Source organism: Tympanuchus pallidicinctus, unplaced genomic scaffold (genome assembly GCF_026119805.1).
Source record: "Tympanuchus pallidicinctus isolate F22 unplaced genomic scaffold, pur_lepc_1.0 scaffold7, whole genome shotgun sequence".
Classification (NCBI taxonomy): Eukaryota; Metazoa; Chordata; class Aves; order Galliformes; family Phasianidae; genus Tympanuchus; species Tympanuchus pallidicinctus.
This window is the reverse complement of record NW_026294791.1, coordinates 7,282,622-7,293,709: the sequence shown is the minus strand read 5'-3', so window position 1 is coordinate 7,293,709 and position 11,088 is coordinate 7,282,622. Positions and strand designations below refer to the sequence as shown.

Genomic DNA, 11,088 nt, shown 5'->3' with positions numbered 1-11,088 from the left:
GACTGGAGATGAGGAGAGTTCCCTTTCTACTAGTTCTCATTTCAGTCCCTCTGCTCCTTCCATCTGCCTGCACCCACATGAGCTTCCTTTGTATCTCCAGCCCTCCATTCCAGCCTTGGTGACCTCCCTGTTGGGTCACATCTGAGCAGCACGGAATGAGCACATTCATGAGGTCAGGAGACTTCTAGCACCACCCCCAGGAGATGTGCATGGTGAGGCAGAGCCAGACCATGCCACAACCATAGTCAGGCAGCAGCAGCTCCGTGCTCCCCTGGGAGCAGGCTGTCATCACTGCAGAACACAGCAGCCTAGCTCCTCACCGTGCTGATGGATTGCAATATCCTAACGGGAACACATCGCTTTCAGGGCTGTAACCAATATACAAGTCCATTGGCAGCAGATGTTATTAACGATGCCAATACATATTTTCTTATTAATCTTCCATACTAGGCTTGTGTCTATCTGCAAATGATTATCATTCATTTTCCTGACAAATCTATCAAGATCATTTATTACTGTTCAGCAAAGGATCTTCTTTTATACAAAGATTAATAACATTGCATTTTATCTGGCTGGCTGAGCCAAAGGAAATGAAATTAACAATGAACCCTACAAACGTGTCATCACTTTAATTTACCAGAAAATACTTAAAAATGTTATTTAAAAGAATATACGCTACAGTAGGCACAGTTTATTACAAAGAAAAGAAATGAAATGCCATACATACATTTTAGCAGGAGAGAAAGTTAGCAAGCAGAGCTGTGTTGTCTCCGGTTCCTTGTGCTCATTTTGTGGGCCAAAGGGAGCAGGGCATGCAGGCATCAGTGCCCAGGGGAACCACAGCTGGAAGTTGCTTCTGGGCTCTGTGGTGCTACCCAGGATCTCAAGCTCTGATCCCTGCAGGCAGCATTGCCCTCCTGTATTCCTATGAGAGGAAACTTCTTCGGGATAGAACTTACAGAGATCTGAGGGAGAGAAGGGGACATGGGCAGGTAAGCGACTCTCATGGTCGCTACTACAAAAAACACACCTGTGAACTTACATGGCCATGCTTCTTTTCTTCTGCTTTTTCTGCTCCTGGGTAGGGTTATTCCCTTTCTTACATTTGAAAAAAAAAAAAATCAAAACAAATGATAACCATACACCAAAGAATGTATCATACGCTGCCTTTTAGTGCAAGCAATAACAAAAAAGCTTAATGTTACCATCGCTTTCGCACTGTTTTATTTGTTTTACGAATCTCAGCTCGGAGCACAGCTCTGGTGGAGCCCCCACCACCGTGGGACATTCCTCAAGTTTCCAGTGCTGGCCTGAGGCATCCTAGGCAATGGGATCCCACAAATACCACAGCTCATGTGCCCGTTTCCCACCAGCCAGTGCTTCCAACACTGGCATATTATTCCTCTTCCTTGCTGGGTGGGGAGAAGATTGCTTAAAATAATTTTGGATTACGTAGTCAAGAAGTGTTTCTCCAACACACAATAAAAAGCCAACTTCTTACCTTCAGTGCATTCATCTTATCACACTAAATACAGGGGCAGAAGCAATGTTTTAAACACCAGACAAGAGAACAACCCTGCTAACCCTGAGCTTTAGCAGTTTCAAAATGCTGACGTATTGGCAAGAAGATTTCTCAGTGTGCATTTGTGCATCTCCAGGGAGCAGCACAACCACATGTGTTAAACCTGCTGGCGTTTAACCAAACGCTTTATCACTACACAAAAAAGTCTTCCTGAGTCTTTTTAATTAAAAAAAAAATCATCAATATTGTGCAAGTCTAAATAAAATTTTAACACGTGAGAAAAATATTTGCCATTTCCCAAGTGCACCTCAGCCCCCAAAGCCATGCATTTTTTCCTCCCCAGTGAGTTTTGAAACTCCTGGAGTTAGAAAATGATTCTGCCTCTGAACATACATACACCAAGCACTGGGACTCTTCAGAGACTTCTAAAGGTTTCAAATCATTCAAGTGCAGCAGGGCAACCAGCAGCTCTTTAATTCCTGACCGAAAATCTCACATCATGCCTTCCCTCCCCGTCTCCAAGTTTCCAGCACCTCTGTCTATTCATCTCCATCACAGTGGATGGGAGATGCTATTTCAGCAGGTGCCATCTGGTCAAAGGCTGGCACCAGGTAGCGATGTGCTGCTCAGGCAGCCCAAGATGTCAGAAGCAAGAACTGAAATATCACGCAGTGCAGTATTACTGATAAGCTGTCCAAGCAAGACCAGATGGCACCACTGCACCAAGGACAACGAGCAGAGATATTAAGATGTCAGAGTATGAACCCAGTCAGCATGAGCTGCTAAAGTTTGTGCCATTTGTGGGCACAGTTTCTGCAAAAGAAGTTGTCCAGGATCACAGGGCAGAAATGCTCCTGGAGAGGGCACATGGACAATGTGCCACGAGCCCCAGGATGTCCCATTAGCACACGGAATACTCAGCTCCTACTCCATGGGACTACTTGCAGGCTAGGCTAGTAGCACTCAGCACTGACTCGGTGACCATGGGTGCAATTCCTCTGGCCACTTTCTGGTTTAGAATAAGCAAACAAGCAGGCTCTACTTTTAGGCCTGGGGGGAACGAACGCAGCCACCATTTTAAGAACCCCATCTTTTTTGTTGTGTTCCTTCCCAACAGGAACGCTGTGCAAAACATTCAGCCCTCACTCCTTCCCACAGCTTCCACAAAAGAAGCATTCCATTTAATATGTGAGGCTTATAACCAACTCACGCAGTGCAATAGTTCACATCAGTTTGAAGGAAAAACATTCTGCTGGAAGCACAGGCAAGTAGCAGTGTCAATTTTTCATTAACCTACAGCCACTGTCTCTGTAGACTTCCAGCTCTAAGTAAGATTACTGTTATAATTTCTTCTAGTCCCAGAGGGAAGGGGAAAAAACTTCACAGAACTTTTAAGGTCATTAAAAAAAACCCAAACAAACCGCCTTTAAATCAGAGGTAGTTTCAGTTTACTTTTATATTTCAAAATCAAATCTTAGCTTCAGCCGTACATCACAGCAGAAATGTCAGATGCTTTGTTTCGACATCTTTCACGAAAGAAGTTCCGGCTCATACATGAGCTGAATGCCAAGTAAATAGATTTTCCTGGGGAACAAAGACAGCTTTTCTGTTTGTTTTAAACATATGTAAATAAGAGTCCCAGGAGCGGAGCTGCCTGTCACTTCCACCAGGTTTGCTCTCCTGCCACCCGGGCAGCAGCCCCAGCCCTCGGCCTCAGACCTCAGCAAAAGGAGAACGGTTTAACACACATTCCTTTTTCTCGCTTAGCGAGTTTCTTTCTTCTTTTCCTCCTTTTTTTGATTTTCAAGCTCTAGTTAAAGAAGGGAAATGCAGAACTACTTTGGCCCTCTGTCACAGTCACTGCAGAGATGCTGAAAAGCATTTGGCAGATAAGATCAGCATCTGACAATGTATGACTGCTATCAATAAACAGTCAGGGCTGTGCTCCCACATACCAGTGCTGTATTAAAGACTGATGGTACCTGCTAGCTTACAGTGGGCAGGGAAAAAACTGAAATAGATTGCTAAGAAAAATGACATAAAAAAAGAACAACAAAAACATCCCAAACTGAAAAAAAAAACCAAACAAAAACTCAACAAAAAACAACCACAAGGACACCACCAGGATTACTGTCTTTTCAGTACCTGCCATCTAAACAGGCTGGAGTTATTTCCCACAAAGTCAGGAGACAGCAAGGAGGAGCACAATCCCTTCACGTACCCATCTGCTATTACTCACATTTGTTTAAATTTAATACTAACAGATCAGCGCAAAATTAAGAGAGCTTACAATGCCTGTCACTGCCAAATGGCTCGCGCTGTATCTTAATCTCCAGCACTCATTCTGGGTGTAACACAGGCGAGCACTGAGGGCTGTGTCACTTAAAGGCCGTGCATAAGCCACCATTAAGAAAAATCCCCAAGTACACAAGAAGCCTCACTTTTGATTGGGCGCGTTGCCGTAACTTATTGATCATTCAAATCACTCAAGTATTATTCAGTGTTTTCTTCTCCCTGCTTTTTTCATCTCTTGACAAGTTTACAAAGACAAGAATGGAGCAGAGCTTAGCTGCCTTACATGCAATATGCTGCCTACACGGACGCCAGAGAAGCAAAATGAACCCCAGAACATATGGCGCTCTGCTGACAGAGCTCAGAAAGCAGTTCTGCATGAGCAACAAGGAACATCTTGAAACGCACAAGACATATGTGTTTTAGGAGGAAGATTGAAGTGTTTCATAATAAAACAGGACAAAGTGAAATACAAGCGCTGTATAAAATTTTAATTAAAAAACCGGTTTTACCCCTCAACGTGAGTATACAATATGCTTCACAGATGGATTTCATATTTAAGTATTACCCGAACCAAAAACGTAAATGAGACAAATAAAGCCTTCAAAAAATGGCACAGAGGCTAAAATGTATGTAAACAGTAGATGGCTGTGGTGAAAACAAGGCAGACAGGGAAAGCAACCTCTTAGCAAGTGTTCACTGGTGGAGTGCTCAATGGGACAGTTCATGCAGCCATAGTAACTACGCCATCGGTGCAACATCCAAACAGAAATTAGTCAGTGCAACAATACAAATATCTGTGTTAGAATTCAGCAGTGTGAGTGCTGCTTTTGTTACCTCAACATCTATTTATGGGTTCCACAGTTGTTTTGTAGACTGGTATACAAATGCAGAAAGCACAGAAAGCCTTTCCCCAAAGCAGTCCCAGATCCCATCCCTGCCCCATCTAATCGCAGTGGTTCCATGCCGTCACACCAACGTTTGACTAAATAAGTTTCCATAAGGAGGAGGTGGTTCCATATGAACCAAGGGGGACCTTGTTTAGTAACAGCAAACACCTTCCCCTGAGGAGAAGAGAAGGCAGCTCAGACATACACACCTCACATCTCACTTGTAGAGAGTTCTCTGTCAGAAGCAAACACCCAGAGCTGCATGGAAACAAACACAAAGAAAGCGCAGTCTCCACATTGATCAAGAAGGGAGGATGACTGCAGTTCCTCCATGCTGTCAAACAGACAAATTATCACTGCACTTCAGAGAATTTCTCTCTGAAGACAAACACAAGGAACAAATCACATGTCTTTGGCAAGCCAACACTGTTAGCAGAAGGAACTACAGCTACCACTTTTTAAGGGTTTGGGTTGATAATACTTCCAATTCCATGGGCAAGCAGCAGAAATCAAGAACAAGAAGTTCCACCAATTTAAAAGTTTCCTCAAATTTCTTGCCCCCTAAAAGATCTCTTGATACATTGTCAGCATCCTGATAACAATCACTCTGTAGCAGCAAAGTAATTAGTTTAATGGTTAGGTTTTCTATGACCCAGAGATTCTGCACTACAAGATTCATAAGTAGCCACTGCTAAAAAGCTAAGAATTTTGCTGCATAGTTCAGTGTTCCAGAAAACACTTTTAAGTTTAAAAATCGGGAAGATCAGCACTATATAACAGGCTGTCCCTTACACCATAAAACCTTTCCCTTTGCCAAGTTGCACACACCACTGCACCCCCTCAGTTCTTGGGGAGGTGATGAAAACAAAGCGATAGATGTTAGCAGTGCTGGTTAGCATACCATGAAGTGCAAGCATGATGAACCCAGATCATCCAAGAGACATAAACTGCACAAAATGTCCATTGTGGGAAGGTCTGTAGTGGTAAAGCATCGTCTTTTTCAATAGTTTTACGAATTTATAAGGTTTCTACCTTGATAAGTTTAAGACTTGCTTAATAACTGCCTTATTAAAACATAACAAATCTGGGAACGTTAGAATAAGGACTTTTTAGTAACCTGGAGATGAGATGGGAATTTTCAGCCAGGCTTCCACAAGAAAATTTCAGTAACATTCTCTTCAGGATCCCAAAACACTTTACAGTCATTTAATTAAGCTTCAATAGAGCACAAACTTCCCATTTTACAGCTGAGGTAATGGTGAAAGGGAATTTAGCACAGACTATTTAATACTGAGCAGAGCAAAAACTTCTGTTATTTTATCCCCATAAATAGGTTCCCAACCCCAATAGGTAGATTTCTTTCTATTTTGGCAACCTACTAAGTAACAATACACTTCAAACACGATGTACAATCTAAATAACAGCCCTCATCTTCAAAGCCTCTTCAGATCTGGCATACAAACATGCCACCCATTTATTTCATAAGGCTGTTCCTTACTCCATCCACCCCTTTGCCTCCTGTCCCCAGCAGACCAACTTAAGCTTCCCTGCTTCTTGTTGAAAACTTTGATAAGGCAAATCATTAATAAGTCAGATATTTTTTTTTGCATTTAAACCACAACAGGTCAACGACTAAGTGATTTCCAAAGCAACTGCTACTCAGCAAAGGATTTGGCATTCAGCCCAATAAGTAGACAAACTATATGCCTAGTGAGCCATCCCAAGGTCCTAAGCTGTATCAAGTTCTTTGTAGGAAAGGGAGCATGCTGGAAGTTGGCTCCGATTTATTAAAATGAAAGTGATTAAAATATTACACTGATTAGACTGCACACTGCAAGCAATACTGGATGCTGAAAAACATTTGGCGATAATACACATGGGTTATAATAGCTCAGGGAGGGCAAGAGAGAGAGAAAGATTGTACAAAAAAAAACCCCCACACACTAATTCTCTCTTAATCTACCCCATTATTTCTAGATTTGAGTAGGCAGCTTTCCTTTAGGAGGTAAAATGATGGAGGTGGAATGATGCCATCCCAATGTCACTAACAGACCACTTTGTGGATGGCAAAAGATAAGGAATGAGCATAGAAAATGCTATTTAAAGCTCCACTCAGGAACCTAGAAATTTGCATTTGATAGAAGGGATTTAAATTGTATTAGAAGGCAAGGTGCACTAAACAATTACAGTTTATTACTATGTTGGTTCGCTGCCTGAACCTATACTTATCGCATGCTGCAGTAGCAAAGGAGCAGCAGTGCTCAGTGCACTTGAGCTGTATGCATATTAATTGGAGGGTTAGCTGAGCAAACAGGGAAGGGGCCAAAAGCTTTTAAAAAACAAGTGGCTTGCAGATTTTATGGATAGATAGAGTACTTTGGGTTTCAAGTCACATTTCACAGAATAGCCTTCCATTAACCAAACTGGATTTCCAGCACAGTGCTTGGAAGAGAACTGTGCAGTATCACAGCATATAAGCTGTGGAATGACTCTGACCCAAGAGAGAAACATATCCTGCAGCAGCTGATGCAGAAAGACATACACACCATCCCTCTCCGCAGCTGGAGCAAGGCCAGTGACACTCAGAGCCTATCTGCTTCACTTGTTATGCTGCATACAAAGGCTTCAGTGAGAATGTTCATACTGGTCAGAATTCAGTATATGACACTTTCTATTTCTCCCATCTAGTTTTAGTCCGTGATGAAAAAAAAAATCAGAAGTTGTCATTTTACCATATGCTGTGATTATTCAGTTACATCCTCTGGATCTCTCCAAAATCTTTTCCTAGTTTTTCACAGTGGCCTCCAACCTCTCTCATCCCCTGCTTGTGCCTTGAGCTTACTTTCCAGAAGCAGCAAGACAGAAACCATTCCTTTCTGATCTAATCTGGGGTCATGGGACTGATGGAATACCAAGTACTGGTAACACAATACTCCATGGCCACCATGTCTTCAGTGGCATGGCTCAGGTTAAGTTTTTCTTTTCGCATCTGCAAAAAACCAAAAAAAGCATACTACTTCACAGAGTGCCTCAACAGTTATCCACAGAGTAAGGCTGTGCAGCTAATACCCTTTGAAAGCACTAATGTGTTAAATGGCAGCAGGGACAGGAAGTGATCAGTGTTAATCCACATCAACGTGCTTAACTGTTACAAGGAATAGAAATGTCTGCATGGAAGACACTTCCTCTGAGAGCCCCCTTTCCTGAAGCAGAAGCACACAACCTTCCAGCATGCTTTCCCACCAGCATAATTGCTCACCAACTGCTTTCTCAAATCAATTACATTGTCTCAGCATTAAAGGATGGAAGGCAAAGTAGACCAACTTTCTGTTTATCTAGGCATGCTGGCAGGTAACAATCATATGCTCTGCCATCTGTACTGCAAGCTTTATCTTTTATCCAATCATAACAGGTAAAATGCCATCGGTATAACTGAATCTGTTCATTTAGTTAGGGAAGGAGCCAGAATATGCATGTGTTTTCCCCCCCTCCCCATTCTAAAAGGGAAGCAGAGATGGACACTCTTGCCCTTTTAAAGCATTTGGCTTTTCAATAGATGGGCAACTTGCCCTGGCTTGCTAATGTGGGATCTGTTCAATGCAAGGCTGAAAAGGTTCCATCCCTTGGGATAGCATTGAACCGCTGATGAACATTTGGTGGCCTTTAGCAGAAAGGATGTGATTTCTGCCAACAGGATCCCAGAAGGCTGGCAAGGACAGGCATCACAATCCAGGCACTTCAGAAGGCCTGTACTGGATACATGAGCTTGCTGACTACCTTGCTCCAGTCTTTCCCCCTCCCCACTCCTTTTCTATTAGTATTTTAAAAAACTACAATTATATTTGCAAATGTCAGGACTGCATTCAAGAAAGCCTGGAAACTTTCAAACACGCAGGGTAAGTAAAGAAAGCCTTTCTTCTAATACAAAGACTGCTAATCTGGGTAGGTTTCTTCTAAAATTTGACATTATTTGAAAATTTGTGACTAAAGGTGCTTGAAACCACTTTGAAAGCATGCCTGTAGGTCACTATTGGAGTCATCCTTCCATCCTTCTCAAAAACAATCCACAGCTGATTTTCTAGAAAACAATTCAAGTTCTCTCTTTCCCAGAGCAGACCATTTATATCAACACTCACACTTACCCTCCCCTTCAGATACCCTCACTGAACACTAGGACTTATTGCTTCTTATGTTGCTACATAGATTTAATTATTTAAATCATAATTGACTGCAGCTGAAACCTGACCTACGTCAGGCAGGAACATCCAGCAGACATATTAGTCTTTAAAATGGCTATCTTCAGAGAGTCTCAAAGGAGCAACACCACTCTCATCGACTGCAGAGGGGCTTAGAGCTTTTTTTGCTGTTGTTTGTTAGTTTTTTTTAAATTTGGAGCAGAGGTGTTGTGGTGGTGGGGGTGCTGCTAATCGCATTCATTTGGCACCCCAGACCAAAACTCCATTACTCCAAAATCCTGCCCAGCCATAACTGCATCTTAAAAATAGAGTACAAATACTTGTCACATAAAAAAAAAGTTTTGCTAAGAAATATCAACACTGTGTACTGTGCACTTCCAGCCGAATTGCCATCAGGAGTATGTTTTTTGGTCTGAAATAGTGCCAGAAGCTTTTCGGTACATGTTTCTATATATTTTCGCAAGACTGTCTTCAAAGATTGCTCTGTGAGGCTTCCCTTTGTATACAGCTGCACGGTTAGACCACAATTCACCATTATCCAAGTGAACAGTGATGTTCTGCTGCACTGGTGAACTGTCAAAAGAAAAAAAAAAAAAAGAAGAAATAATGATCAAATGAGATAAATGAGAGGAATTAGAAGTACAAAGCCAACAGAAATCCGAGCGTAAAGCTGCTAACTACAGATTACCTTTCACAAATAGAAACAAAATCTGCACTGCAGCTATTCTTCAGAAATGGGAGCCCACCCCACATTTTTCATTCATACACAGTCTCCCTTACCTGACCATGTGCACTTGATAATACCTCCCAAAAAGAAGGAATTAATTCTCAAAGAGCATGCAGTCATTATGCAGTATTTTGATAGGCAGTGTGACTAGGCACTGAGCCCATGCAAGAGCAACACAGTTGGATTTCTGTGTCCTCTGAAGGTCAAAATGCAGCTATTTCAATATGAAGACAATCTATCAGGGGTATATTAAATTACTGTGGTTGCAGCAGTAAAGTGCTCTATCGGAAGCATCTTGGATTAAGTATTCTACCAAACACATTATGACATAATGGCAATCAAGTGCTCCCTTTTCCACCCCATCTTATTTGTCACCATTTCAAGACCAAACGCAGTCTGTTTACTTTGAGAAATTATTTTCCTTATCTACAAAATAAAATTTATTCTCTGAAAATCATTACAAAACATTGACAGATCCAAAGCATGTATATCTAAACTTCCTGACTGTGTGCCTTCTCTTGAGACACTCAAAACAAAGGATCGTGTTATATAAGGAAGTGAGCCATTTTCCTGTAATACAGCATGAAACAAACAGATGAAAAATCAACAGAAAATAACTACTGAGGTGACATTTGTCACATATGCTCAAATATTTAGGCACTTATGACACTTAAAAATTAGGACTGAGTTACCTTCAGCCTTTCAGTAAGGTTCTCAGTCTAGGAAAAGAAATGGGAAAAGCAAAGCTTGTGGTGACCATTCTCATTTGGGAAATGGCTTACATTTCACAGGGAAGTTTTAGACTGTGTTACATAATTTGTTGATCTACTATCATCAAGCCATTGCTCAAAACTTTGTACTTAAATTTGTACCAGTCAGCATATATAATAGAATTGGAAGAGGGCTTGTGTCACAGGACTCACAAATACTTGTAGATAGCTGTTTTAAATCATAAGGTTTTCAATTTAAGAAAGAAAAACGTGAGCCAAGAAGATCAGTAGTATGAGTGTGCTTTTTTTAATTCACAGATCTAAGCTTCTCTTCACCCACAGAAAACAAAAGTAGTATTATGCTGATATCAACTAATACCTCATTTAAAAAGATTTCTATAAGCCTGCAATATCAAAGGAGGAGGAAAGGTCAGCTTCCCACTTTTGCAGATAAAGCCTGAACATTTTAAGTCAGCCAACAGCACGAGGAAAATTTAAACCTACTCATCATCCTGGAGAGGGTGATCTGCTCACTACTGTTTGGAAGCAATGAAACCAACCTACCAAACGGTAAAATCAATAGAAAAGTTATATTGGCCTACGTTAAATGTAGACAAGTCAATGCTCTGGGCACCCATCAATGACTGAACTTTTGCTCCCTCATTTCCTCAGTCTGGGTCACTTCAGTTTTGACACAGAATTCTCAATCCAATAAATAAGGACGGAATTTGCAAATGTACATAAACAGCTC

General features: G+C 41.5%; 1 protein-coding gene across 2 annotated transcripts in view; it reads right to left on the bottom strand.

Annotated features, from left to right (window-relative positions):
* Window positions 1-4,290: 4,290 nt before the first annotated feature.
* Window positions 4,291-11,088, bottom strand: part of SPATA6 (spermatogenesis associated 6) — a 40,475-nt gene continuing 33,677 nt past the window's right edge. For both annotated transcript variants that reach the window (XM_052665974.1, XM_052665973.1), the window contains exon 13: window positions 4,291-9,473. In XM_052665974.1, the coding sequence (XP_052521934.1) occupies window positions 9,293-9,473 (181 nt within the window). In that variant the 3' untranslated portion in view covers window positions 4,291-9,292. The remainder of the gene's footprint in view (window positions 9,474-11,088) is intronic.